Source organism: Strix uralensis, chromosome 3 (genome assembly GCF_047716275.1).
Source record: "Strix uralensis isolate ZFMK-TIS-50842 chromosome 3, bStrUra1, whole genome shotgun sequence".
Lineage (NCBI taxonomy): Eukaryota > Metazoa > Chordata > Aves > Strigiformes > Strigidae > Strix > Strix uralensis.
Window position 1 is genome coordinate 106,992,020 of NC_133974.1, and position 14,056 is coordinate 107,006,075.

The following is a 14,056-nucleotide window of genomic DNA, read 5'->3' on the forward strand; positions in this document are numbered from 1 at the left end:
AGAAGAAAACAGTTACTAGCCAGGTTTTTATATCATAGCGTTCTTAACCTGAATGTGATCAACGAGTTCAATCAACCAAAGACTGCAATCTTTGCAGGTCTATCAGGACCTCAAAATCCTCTTCAGAAAAACAATGTATCTAAAGAGCAGTGATGATTAAGAGGTAACATCTTTACATGATTCCATTTCAGCAATGGATTATACCACTCCTGCCTTTCTAAATACAAGAGTGACAGCTTTATCTTTAAACAAGTTTACAAAAATTTGATTTACTGTACAGGTGATTCCTTTTAACTTTTAATTCTCTCACTTAAAAAAAAAATAAATGTCTTATAGTGTATTCAGACAAATAAAGCTACTCTCTCCAGAGGATCTGAGTAAATCTTACCATTTTAACCTTTGGTGTACCAGAAGCCCACTTGGCTCCTACTGACTGAAAAGCATGTTGTACCTCAAGAAAGCCATACCATCGCTTTGCATGGACAGGAGCTTTGTTTTCCTGTAATTGCTCTTGCCATGTGTTGTTATCTGTTAGAAAACAAATAATTTTTCAAGCTATTAAATTATAAAAATGGAATGATTACCAACAGTAATTTTTAAGACAAAAAAAGATTATGATTTAAAAAAAAAAAGTACTTATGCTCTTCCAAAAAGACATTTAGTCATGAGGACAGAAGTCATTCTAAAGCAAATTAAATAAACAAACTCCCTCCAAACCTAAAACATACTGCATTCTTTCTTGGATTCATCAAAGCAGAAGGTGGGGTGGACTGGGGAACATACATTTTTCTTTGCATCACCCACCCACCAAAATTAATAACAACTTTTTTTTCAAGACAGAAATATAGGATATCCATCTAATGTGTCCAGATTCGATGTTTTCTAAGCTTTATCAGAAGAATCATGTCTCAATACTACATTTTATTTTTGAGGGTCTGTATTCCCACAATCTATTTTTCAAGGAACACAACTTCACTAGAAAGATTCTGACGGGGAAAGGAGAAAAAAAATGAAAGAAATAAACTCCCTTCAGATTTCTTGCAAGAGCAGCAACTTTGAAAAAATACTGAAAGGTGTTAGCTTTTAATCTTGAATATGCATTTTACTTTCAAGAGTAATTTGGTTGTACTGAATGGTAGATTGACACCTATAAACTTTTGACATACATCTAAGACACTATAAAAACCAAACCCATAAAAACAGATCATCAAAGCTTCTTTTAACCTCCGAAGGGTATTTCACAGAGTAACATATACCTCTTTTAATAATTCAAACTAAACACCAAAGAAATTTCCTCTACTAAGATAATGTCATGGAAAGGTGTGTGTATATAATCTTACTCTGCATTACAAAATAATTTAAATATTTAATCCAAAATTTTGGGCCAGAGCAAATTTTCGTATTTACGCAAAAGGTAATAAAGACACTCTTACAGTTAACACAAAAGAAGTTAAAACAATTCCCTTCTATGATTACATCTATGGATTTCCAAATATAACGCTAATCTAAAAAAATTCTAGGGTTTCCTAAACTATACTATTGCCATCACTAGCGATGCAGAAGCCAAGGCAGTATGCACTACAGCATACAGTCTGACATACTGCTAAGAGTCGCTACTACCATCCACAAAAAAGGAAACTGGAGGACTCCTGGTATACACTGATTGCAAGCCAATGAAAGCGAGAACATATACTGATACCTTTTAGTACAGCCCAGACACACAAGTCTGCGAGACTCAGAGAGTTTCCGACCAAGTATGTTCTTAGAGACAGACAGTGGTTGAGTTCTTGGACTCCTGAAAGAAACTGGCTGGCTGTGGATAACTTTGTAGCACTAAACTCCAGCCAATGGTCAATCTAGTTTTAAGGGACAAAAGATAGTCAAAGTTACTAAAGGAGTAAGAAAGAAGCTTGTTAAAAAACTGACATAATATACAATCCGTTTAATAGCAGAACAGAAAATCTTAACTGGAACATTAGCATTAAATATATTGGACAATAAATCATAATATATGCCTAAAGAATGTTTAACAGAACTATACTAAATGATTAAATGTATTCCTTCAGGATGTATTCAAACTGCTGAAAATAACAATTTTACTGAAGTTATTTCCATTGTTAGAAATAATCAGCAATTCATCGGTACTTATTTATCACACACAGTATATAATAATCGTCATTATCTTTCAACTATTTAGATACCACATTTGCGACCTATCTGACCTTCCTGGTACTGCTCCTGGATAAGTATATCGACTTTGCCTCAATCCCTATCTTCTCTGCCTCATCTCCTTTTAGATTTGAAATAATCAAATCCCTCCGCCACCTCATTTCCCTTCCCGCTCTCCTGCAAAAGTCTTCTCCCATAAAAGGAAATATATCTTGGTACATAAACAAAAAAAAAACCCCTAATAATCAGGCCCTTGATGAATTAAGTAGCCCTGTCTATAAATTGAATCCCTCAATCCTGTAAGAGACTAAGTATCTCTTCTAGTCCTCTGTCACTATTTCATGTGCAAGTGTTCTGTAAACTGCATCAGGAATCCTTCCAATATTCGAGCCAACGTGGCAGGCACAGATGTAATTACACCACCACAGAATTCAGTTCAGTCATTTGCAGTTATGCTCCAAAATATTTGCACCACAAATGCAGCTGTCACTGTATTTCTTAAAGTATAATTTTAATTTTGAAAGATGAAGAAATGAAGTATTTTATCAGAAATATCAATCTTGATAGTGTGTTTGCAGATGTCTAGGTTTTTGGTCAGAAAGTTTAGATAGCCACATGATAACCTACAACTTTTTAAATGCCTTACAAGCAATATACTAAGACAACACTTCCCTTGAGACCAGATATAAGGGCTGAAGAGTGATTACTACTAGCTTCAAGTAGTTGTAGAAAAGAGTTAAATCAAGTCTTTCGGTCCCTCCTCAAATTTCAGAGGAAATAAATTTCAATTTATATGTTTGTTTCAGCCACCAACTTAAAATTCAGCATATGATTATTCTGAGCTAGACTCAGGAAGAATACCCTCTCAGTTCATATCATATCCACAGTTCCTAATAACTTTTTGCAATCTGTATAAGCAAGGAAGAGCAAAAAAGTTCCCTCTTTGGCATAAAAGCTCTGGTGCCCTCGTGGCACTGTTTGTGAGGCACTACAGAATACAGAGCTTTGCATGAGGGAACAATCCATCTGTGTGTCGATGCCTCACCACTGAAAGAAATTGGGGTCAGGATTTTGTCCATCATATACAGCAAAAAGTAATTCAGTATTTCCATGTCATACAGTGTTCCTTGGTGTTACACTGAAGTGTTAAAAGGTAGCAACTGATGGCAACAGAGCTGAGGAAAGCAAAGAGGGAAAATCGTAGATATCACCTTCCAACCTGAATTATCTAATCTTGGTGAACTGTCAGGTTACAAGTTGCTGTTGCAAAGGTGGGGAAGGGCAACCCTTTCAAAGCTCAGATTTATGACTCTTCTTTATAAGAAGGAGCAAGCTTAAGAAAGCAAAACCCTCAGCATCCCACACAGCTGGAACCTCAGTCCAACAATAAGATGCAGAACTATAGCCACAAGTTCAAAAAAAACCCCCAAACAAACCAAAACAAAAAAACCCACAGGTTTTGGTCACAGGTCGAAAGAGAAAAGAAAAAGGAAAAAGAAAAGAGAGGTGCATGATTCCTTCTCACCTCAGTGTGTTCCAACAGATTTGAACCATATAACCCAGCAGAACCAGCAACTCTAGCCAGATAACGAGCTATTGAGTTCACATCGGTAAATGAAACATGCCTAAAAAAAGAAAGAGGCAAGATAAAGGTATATTAAATTACTACCCCCAGTTCAATTTTATTTGTGCAGACATAGTTGAAACATGTAAAGCAAACACAAAATAATTTCTGGGTGAACCAACAGGTACCAGGTCATCAGAACTATAAACAAAAAAAATCTAGCAAAAGACTGTATCAGTCCTTGCTTTTCTATCACCAGATGGAACAATAAGCTTCTGAACATGAAACAGTTTTGTTTAGATAGACTGAAATTAAGAAAATAAAACTCTGATTATTCTTTCAAAGAATAAAACACTCTCTCCACATCTGACAGACTGCAGAAGTGTAACGTAAGCTACATATTTTCCAGAATATAAGAAGCTAAATCAACATTTGTTTTCATGCAAGAAGGATGACTTTGAAGAGGATTCCTAGAGAATCTACAGAGGAATCAAGAGGTCTCCATCATGGTTTTAAGGGCTAGCACCAGAGGAGAAAAACCTGTTCATTTGTTACTCAATTAATTTACACTTCATAGAGACTATTATCCCCCAGGTTGAACAAACCTGGCTGCCTGTATTTCTGGTTTTTATCCAGTCTTCTCCAGATAAAAGACTAATTTGAATTTGTTTTTCCCATTCTGCTGTTGAAAAGTCTCAATAGATCCGGAGCTGAAAGGCTCTCCAAAGAGCATACTTCTTTCTCTGTTTTAATCTCCCCTTTCTACCTCACATACAGTATTACCAAAACCTGCATACTGTCAGAAATCTAGTTTCAAATTCATCTAAAATAAATGTGAACATTTTCATTAATATTTACTAAAGAGCTTTGGAAGAAAGATGCATCACAACCATCAAATCTCCAGATAATCTCCACAGTCGCGCATAGGTGTAGATTACAAAATTAGAGCTCCAATTGCTTCTAAACAAGCGTTGACAGCAACAAAGAGTTCTTGTAAGTGATCTGTTCCACTCAATTTAATGGACTGAATGCTACACTTCAATTTGTCCAAACAAGGTTTCATTCCTGTTCTGCCATTATTCTGTACTTTCCTGTTATGCCTATGTCCCTTACAAAATTAAAAGAATTTTTGATAGCCCTCAAAACGCCTTGCAAAAATCAATGAAAGTTCTGAAAAAGATACAGAAGACTTCTTGATATATTAACAATTATAATGAGTCCCATTTTTAGCACAAATAGATCAGCCAGTCTCATTAGGTTAACTGCACTAAAACCTAAGGAACATAGTTCATTTGTAGTTTTTTTGCTTCTAGCTTTTCAAGCTTCTGGGATCCAGTATACAGAAGATCCATAAAATGTAACTAAAAACAAAAGCCATAGTGGGGGGCTTAACACACACAAAATTTGTCCTATTATAATTTCACGCTCCCATCAGATTTTAATGAAGCTTTTTCAAACTGAGAAAAACAAAACATTTCTAATACATTTGCATCTACAGAAAGTCTGTGAAATGCATTTCTGTTGTTTTCACTAGTCCATACTAAAACAAATACCCTTGATTACACAAGCAAAACTGAATAAATATATGAAACCTGACAATGTTACTCTGAGTAAAATCTTACTTGTGCTTAAAAAGTTGTTTATTTTCTTTGGGAAAAAAAGATCTACTTCCACCCAAACATAGTGCTAATTGGCCTCCTTTCTTTGAAAAAGTTACAAAAGCTTAAGGCTGCTCTTTGCAGCTACTGCCTGCTAACTCTAGGGGTAAGTAAGGAAGAATAAACAGGGACAATGTAACCTTACAGGCAAAGAGTCAGTGTCTCTCGAAAGTGACATGAAATGTCACATAATTAAATACCAGGGAAAATATTCAAGAAGCAAAAGATAAGACTGGAGAAGGAAAAAAAAAAAAACAAACACAAAAGAAACCACAGAGAATCTCCAATTGTAATAAATCATTATTTGAATTAATTTGTAAAAAGCATAGCAGAATGGTTCTGTGGAGATGTTAGATACATCTGCCTAAGAGTAATACTAAGAGTATCTGCCTAAGAGTATGTGCTCACAACACAGAAAAGTTGTACTGCAGTTTGTTATCTGATACGATGCAGGTATACTAAAACACTCCATAAAACCCTCAGCATTTAGCAGACTGGTTTGTTTAGGAGCTATTATTACCATATGAAGTTTTGAAGCTAAGGCTTCAAAAATAACCTTTAAAATAGAAGTCATCATCTCAAATTAGTGATAAACTTCTCAACTAACAAGCTGACAGCTAAGTTTCAACTTGTTTGCTGAAAAGTTTGTCACCGGATGTTAAGTGCACTTCAAAATAATAACCTAGGAAAACAGCAAATGTTCTCTCTTGTTCAAGTCGAGTCATTAGAACTAATGGTTTCCCGCAAAAAAAAAAAAAAAAAAAAATCAGTCTGAAATATCCCAAGTGAATTTCAAGTCATGCCAAAATAAGGTAGCTTCAGCAGAATTGATGCCATGAAATCCATTTAACAAAAGCATCAGTTGAGATACGAGTTCAGCTGATGCTTCTCAAGTTACAGACACGCTTTTAACAGACTTTAAAATAGAGAATCAATTTTTTAAAATGATTCTACAACCAAGTAAGAGAAAATTAACGCAATATTGAGGTTTGGAATAACTTCTTAAACATAATCCAAGGCGAGGGATGAGAGGACACTAACACACAGAAAATTCCATCAGATAGAACCATGATTCTAGATATTACCCCCATGTGGCCAAAGTGCAGACAAAGAGGTTCTGCTTTACATTTCTGACATTCTCCATTACAGCTAAAATGAGTGTGTTTGCAAGGCAGTGGAAAGAAGGCCTGAGAATATAAAATTATTTAATAAAATAAAATCTTATTTCAAAGCAGAGTATATAAATTTATATTATTCCAAGATCATCCCCTGTGTCACAGGAGTGTGACATCTTTTGGTATATACATAGACACACGCTGCCAAAACTGTGAAAGGAAAATGAAACCAAAATCTGACTAAGACTACCTAAGGGGAAAACCTCACGCAACTAAAAAATATCCAGTTAACTCTCTATTATGTAAGCTGTATCCCACATGTGCATAACACACACCAAAAATTATTAATACTGTACCAATCAAGCTCCAATACAACCTGCCACATTTCTCTTGCTTCAATTCAAAAATCACAAATTCAGTGCCATCACTAGGCACAGCAAAAGACAACATGTAAAATCAGAGATTACAGTAAGGAAAGAACTCATATCTGAGTTCAAGTCTAACATTTTAAACAGAAAGCAATATTTGCAACTAATAAACAATCATTATGGTTGAAGATCGTGAATCATCCTGTGCCTTTTTTGCAGAAGTATGTACATAGTGACAACCTCTTTCCCTAAGGTTAGAAGACAGTTGAAAAGCACAGCCAGTGTGAATTTGTGAGGATCGAATCAGGATCTCCACAACACAACATAAAAACACTGTGTTATTTTTATAACCGTTCTACAGACATGCAGGAATACTGATTTATGATGTATTGGTGGCTTTAACGGCATCTTCTGCTGAAATAGCTCACAAAATGAGAGTTTGTCAGCAAGTCTGTGAACAATACATTTTTTCCTGTTCCTTCAAAAAACAATCAGTACTCAAGCACTACACTTAAAATCGCTAATTCCAAACTCATCGTAGTGGTAATATACTTTGTTAGGACTGCAATGTTTATGGGTCAAAACATACTCCTTACTGTATATACTAGACATCAGAGATTTCCACTGATATGTCCGCAGTACTTAAGATATCAAGATATCTCCTCTTGATACATCCAGGTATCTTACCTGATATGGAATCTAAGATGACAATGCAGCTTCCCAAAACTAACAGCATTAGTCCTGCATTTCTGATATGCATATGATCCTACTCAGATCATAAAAATCACCTTCATGCCCCAAACTTGAAGATATTTATTCCAATGGCAGACTATTTTTAGAATGACAGACAATAAATTTCTACAAAATTTTCCAAGATTCTTTCTACAGGATGCAGATACACTGGATAGCTCGGCATAGTTCATTAGCACTCTTCTAAGATAACATCATGCCTTCACTTACATGTAGCAGTGAGCCCAAAACAATGATATATAAAGCTTTAAAATTCATTCCACCACAGACGTACACGTCCAAGGAATCCTGTATACCAATCTTGCCTAATATAAAATGGCCTTGATTTTGATAATCCATGGCATCTCAGAAAGGCGAATACCTAAACAATAAAGTGACTGGTACAGCATAAACAATTAGACATAAGTGCGTGCAAGTAAGAAGGTTTCCATAAAGATCAAATTTAGAATATACTGTAAATGTTTTGTCTGTGCTACAAAGAGACATCAGTAATACAGCGATGAATAAAACTGTATCCTTCTCTTCCTCCTACCTGAAGAGGTTACTGTCAATGTTACAGCCACGTGATTTTTAAAACTGCTGACCCAAAGCTAGAAGGAGAGACGCAAAGTCACTTACTCGGACACACGGAGGATGGTTTCTTTGCCTTCTTCCACTGAAATTTCAACATCATTCTTTACATGCTCCACCGTCAGCAGAGCTCCTTTAAAAAATAAGAGAAAAAGATACTGAACTTTCTTCCAGGAAAACTGTCTTTCATAGTAGCAACAAAACAGTTGCATTTCTTATCAAATAGGACCAGGTGACTGAACGGGCTCCTTCAAATAAGATTGCCTAGGGAAGAAATCAATGTTGTCTCATATGCAAGAGGCTTCTTATTCTTGGCAATCCTTACAGCTTCAAATTGATCTTGTCCAGCATACAGTAACCTGCAGTGAGCTCAGCAAGTGTCAGCAGCAATACATTTTGATTCCTAAGGGTATTGAAAAAATTAGTCCTGTCCCCCAATATATGTAGAGAACATAATCAAATTGCTTTTAATTGAACAGTATAGGAGCGCACTCCATCCCAGCCCTGACATATGCATCAAAGGAGATCAATTACTGAAAATACTAGTACTTTCTGAACAAGAATGAGACTATCTTTAACCTGATTTAATGTTTATGAAAAGATTAGCCATTCAAAACCAAGAAACTCTATCCATGTAAAAGTGCAGGAAGGTTATACAGGGTTTTCAGGGTAAGTAGTTCACCAGTGACAGTAAAGGATGGCCTCTAGAAATAAAAGAATTATTGAAGTTTTTAGGCTACATCATCAACTCGAGGACAGCTCTTGCCCATATTTAAAGTGGCTTGATGCAAACCTGCTCTGATCTCGATGCTCTATAGCACGATACAGGAGCTGAAACAAAGCACCAAGCTAACTTGGCTGTATTTCTGGATTGGCTCTGGGCCAAATTCAGCCTGCTCAGCATAAGTAGAGGAGCTTATGTTCTTTTGGTTTGCTCAGAAGCACGTACAAAGACAGCAAGCTTTTGGACAGACAAATATTACTTAAATGAAACCAGCCAAAGGACTATAATCTAGGTCTTGTAAGGCATCTAACCTGTTACAGTCTTCCAAGCATGACGTGCACTTTATCTTCCCTAGAACAATGCACAGACTACACGAGGCAGATGATGTTGTAAACTATTAATACACTGGCCTAAATACAAAGCAGTGGAGCTAGGAATCCACTAGCTCTCACCTCTGCTCAGCTGCAAACCCTTCTCGTGGCATTAAGCTTTTATCAACAGTAAGTCAAGGCTCTTTTCCCATCCCTCAGTTATCCATCTGTGAAAGTCAGGATGACATCCCTTACGCAGTATGTTCGTAAGACATGTAAGTATTTTAATAACGTCCACAGAAATGCTTTGAAAATGACAAGTATGCACACCAAGCTATGTAATTAATACTAATGACATTAAAAGCTACTACACTTTTCCCAGTGCATAGCCATGATGAATAGTACAAAGTAGGAATGAGTAGGATGTGTGCCTGTCTTCTTGATATGTTTACCAAAGTGTTTCTGTTGTAATATGTAATATTTCTGATATAATTATGCAATCTCCTGAATTAAATCTCTAATGCCAGTCACCAACTATCAAAAGAAAAGAATCCTCCAAAACCCCTAAACCCATATTAATCATAGCTCATATTGCATCATAACTTTTCTAGCAAATCAGTATAAACAAGTTTCAGGAGAAATGTTATTTAAAACTTATATATTATTATACCTTAAATCAGTAGTCATATGCAAGCTGCATTCAACTGAAATGCATTTGGGAATAACAGCATGAAAAAACAAAAAATAAACTAAGAATGGGAAGAAAATGTATTTTGAACAGTTGTAACAAAATGGAGAAATTATATGATATACGCATAAAAGGCTGTTTCCAGGTGGCAGAAAGTGTCATGAAGGAGGTTCTCACATTTTTAAAGGCAAAATGACATCGAAGGACAGCGAGCAACTGAAAAAACAAGATGTTGCAGTGCAACTTTGAACCAGCTCCCCAGACAAGCCTGCTTTTAACACCAGGTTAGAACTGAGAACGAATTAGCAATTAGGCAGAGCTCACAAACGAGCAATCTGAATTAGGGCTGCCCTGAACATTTAGCCCCAACGCGCTAAGTCACCCGAGGGGTCTCCCTATGACTCAGTGTCTTAGCGTAAGTTATGTGAAGTGCCGGCAGCTGTCACCGCTGCCCGAGCGGCTCCTCGAAAAGAAACCTGCAACCTGCTGGAGACCGGCCGCCCCGCGGGCGGCAGGACCAGCCCTGCCCGACCCCGGCTCCGGTCCCGCCGGGCAGGCGCGACGGAGCGGCCGCTGCGGAGCCCCGAGCGGGGCCGGGCTCCCGGGCAGGCGCCTCCTCAGCGCCTCAAGCGCCAGGGGGACCCCACGGGGGCCCGTCCCGGCGGCGACGTGGCCCCCTGGCCACCGCCCTGCCCGCCGCCCTGCCCGCCGGGGACCAGCCCCACCGCCCCCCTCAGCAGGGGGGGTGCTTGCCCCGCGCCCCGGGGACGCGCGCCAAGGCCGCGGCGCGCACACGGCCCCGGCCTGCAGCGGGGCCGGGCCGGGCCGGGCCGCAGGGGAAGGGCGGACACGGGCCTCCCCGCACGCCTCGCCCGTCCCCGCACGCGGGGACAATCGCCGCACCGGCGCGCGGCGCCGCATGATGCAACACGGCGGCCCCGCGCCCCGCGCCCCGCGCACGGCCGGGCAGGCGGGCGGCTAGGGGAGGGGACGGCGTCCCGCCGGACCCCCGGAGCAGCGGGGAGGACAGCAAGGTCTGGCCCGCGCTTACCGAGCGGGGGGCTCCCCGCGTTGACGGTGAGGCTCAGCGCCGCCATCCCGCCGTCACCCGCCGGCGCCGCGCCGGAACCAAAGGAGAAGGCGGGGCGGGGAGCGCGGCGGCGCCAGCGCGGCAGGGGCCAGCTCGCAGGCCCCGCCCCCCGCCCCGCCCACCCCGCTACTTCCGGCGCGCGTCGCCGCCGGTCGGTGCTTGCGGCGTGGGGGCCTGAAGGCCGCTGGGCGGGAGGAGGCGGCCGGGTTGGGGCCGGGCGGGCGCTCGGTGGGGTCCGCCTGGCCCGGTCCGCCCGGCCCCTCGGCGTGCCGGCGTGTCCCTTGTCACAGCTGTGCCGGCGATTAGGCAGAGCCTTGCCGAGAGTTCGGCGGGAGTTAAGTGTGAAAACTCGTGAGCTGGGTGTCTGGCAGCAGCCGTAAAGCCTGCTTCAGTCCCTCTGCTGTGTGTGATGATGCGAACAAATCAACCGTTGCAACGTGTACCGACACGTCTGAGTACAGTGGTTTAACCCATCTGTTTTGGAATACCACTTGTTACGCTCCTCACAAACGTGCAGGTTTTTGGCCAAACTACTCTTGGAATGAGTTACAAAAACACTGTGTCAGCAGATTTTCACAGGAGACACACTCAAGTTCACATTGTTACAAGGACAATGCAGTGTCACTGTGCTTTCCCCCCCCCCCCCCCCCCCCCAGTCTGTTTTCTAGATGGTATTTTAGCACCTAATGTGCTAGCAGAGAAATTCTCAAATGCTTGATTGGTGGGCTGGTGCTGAGGGGGTAGTGGTGTAGCCAGAGCACAACTGCACCTTATGTTCTGGCTTTTATCCTTGGTTCGTGTTGCTGCAGTTTATTTAGTTTCCTCAACATTCTCCTGTGTTGGCAGTTTTACAGCTTCTGTCAGCATGGAAAGCAGTTCCATACATAAGCGTCTTTACACATGGGGTAGAAGCTGGTGTATGGCACGTGTGTTCTACTCCCACTGAGGTAGCTGTAAATGAGCAGAGAGATAAATTACAGCAGAATTAGGGGCTTACGCTGAGGAAATTTTCAAACGCATAGCAAGTTTCAGATGAAAACAAGGATACAGAGATGTAGATGGAGATTACTAACAGTGGGTTCTGTACTTTATTTCAATGATTACATGGAAAGATGACAGCAGGCTTTGTGTTGTCAAAGTCATTCTACATTTTATCTTGATGTGTTTTGCAAATTCATATGCAGATTTTCATGGGAATACTAAAGCATGCACGTCTGAGAATCCTGCAGAAGATAAAGGTGAGAATTATGTATAACTGAGGCAGTGAAATTAGATTAATCCAATACTTGCTATGTGGTTCAAACTTCAGTCACAATCAATATCTGGAATGATTCAATTTATAATGAGTCAAAATATGAAGAAGGCTCTAATTAAAGCAGGCTGACTCTGTCTTGCGTGCCTTACTAGTCATGCGCCTGAGGATGGAGAAGAAAGGTAGGCTGTAGATTAAAGGCGTAGAAGCACATGTTATTCCTACATATGCAGCTTTAATCCAGTGTCATGATAGCATTATGTACTGGCTGATGATGATAGAATGAGGTAAGTGATAATCTTGCTAATTTATCTGTAAATGTTATGATAAGATGATCTCACTAAGGAAGGAGCTTCCTCAGATCCTTTTCCATTTGTGCACATGGAGAGACTGGGAACACTTTAGCAAGAGTTGCCTCGTTCATATCTTTTCGTGTCAAGATGTTCCTGTTTGCTGGAAATAGAGCCAGTTTAAGCCAGTGTAGTCATATTGGTGTTACCCTACTGTGAGGAAAGGATCTAATCTAAGGGCTCTTAAGCAAATTAGAGTTGTTAAATACCTTGTGTGATGAAAGGAGAAAAAAGTAACTTGAACACACTGTTGAAAACTGTATTTTGACATTTTCTTCTGTATGGAAAACAAAGGTTTTTTGTATCTTGAAGTTCAGTGCTAGCTTAAACATGGTTTAAGTGGACCAAGAGTGTAGTTATTTGGAGGACTTAATCTTGCAGGCAGAGAGGAAGTGAGAATGGGTGCAAGGCAACTTGCAGGCTACTTTGCCATTCATAGTGTCAGCAGAACTTAAGACAAAAAATTATGCTGGGAGAGGTAAGGCATTCAGTCTTTATGCAAGCAAGCAGCCAAGGTCAAGCATGCTCCCCCACACCACAAGCCTGAGAACCCAACATATGCCACTCTTCTATCCACACAGAGAACAGGAAGACAAACACAACTATGTGTTGCCCATTGAAACTGGCATCAACTTATGGCATGCCTCAGCATGTGTCACACTGTTAGGGAAAGGGGGGCCCTACGACTCCTTAATTTGAGGGTAAGGGACTTAGGTCACAAAATCTGGAGAAAACAAAGTACATGGGGCCCCACTGGTTCAAGATACTCTGAACCCTAAATTCAGCTTGAAGAGACTTCATTTGTTTTGGCTAAGGTTGGCAATTTTAGCTAGTCATATGTAATTTATTACTTGTTCTCTTTTGTGTTCAAATGGACCGAACAGTTGAATCCTGATTTCCTAACCCCACACCTGTGGGAAAGCTGACTGAAATAGGGTCTTCAATTATTAAGTTCATTTCAGATGATCTTATCCCCTGCTCTCTCCCCTCTAACATGCCTATGATCCACAGGAGGGGGAATTGGTAGTGTCAGGTTCCTCAGCTCTTGCAGCCGTTGGAATGGCACCTGGACTTTGTTTCTCTCAAAATTCGGACATGTAAAATTTCAAGTTCTGGCATTTCTGTTGTGCCCACGTATGACAAAATGACCTAGGATGCCCAAAGCTCTCCAAGACTGAGGTGACATAGAACCCGTCAGAGGCATTTCAGATCATCAGAGAGGTGCTGGGAACTCCTCCCCGTGTTGCAATTTCCTTGGGTTCTCCTCAAGTGAGGTGTCCTGAACCCTGCTGTATTAATGCTTTCCTGATCCTCAATGGATCCAATGATCCAGAAACCCCTATGTCAGGCACCGGAGGCCCAGCTGGACTGTGTCCTGGCTCCTGCGAAACTCGGACAACCCAACTCACCACAAACAGCAATCCTGGCCATCCCGAAACTGAGTGCA

At 40.7% G+C, this 14,056-nt stretch overlaps 1 protein-coding gene across 4 annotated transcripts in view; it reads right to left on the reverse strand.

Annotated features, from left to right (window-relative positions):
* The window catches only part of EPRS1 (glutamyl-prolyl-tRNA synthetase 1), a 42,631-nt gene extending 31,533 nt beyond the window's left edge, over positions 1–11,098 (reverse strand). For all 4 annotated transcript variants that reach the window (XM_074863738.1, XM_074863736.1, XM_074863737.1 and 1 more), the window contains exons 1-5: positions 10,969–11,098; positions 8,243–8,327; positions 3,695–3,794; positions 1,700–1,856; positions 389–528 (exon numbers count right to left, since the gene is read on the reverse strand). In XM_074863738.1, coding sequence (XP_074719839.1) covers positions 389–528; positions 1,700–1,856; positions 3,695–3,794; positions 8,243–8,327; positions 10,969–11,014 — 528 coding nt within the window. In that variant the 5' untranslated portion in view covers positions 11,015–11,098. The remainder of the gene's footprint in view (positions 1–388; positions 529–1,699; positions 1,857–3,694; positions 3,795–8,242; positions 8,328–10,968) is intronic.
* Positions 11,099–14,056: the final 2,958 nt, after the last annotated feature.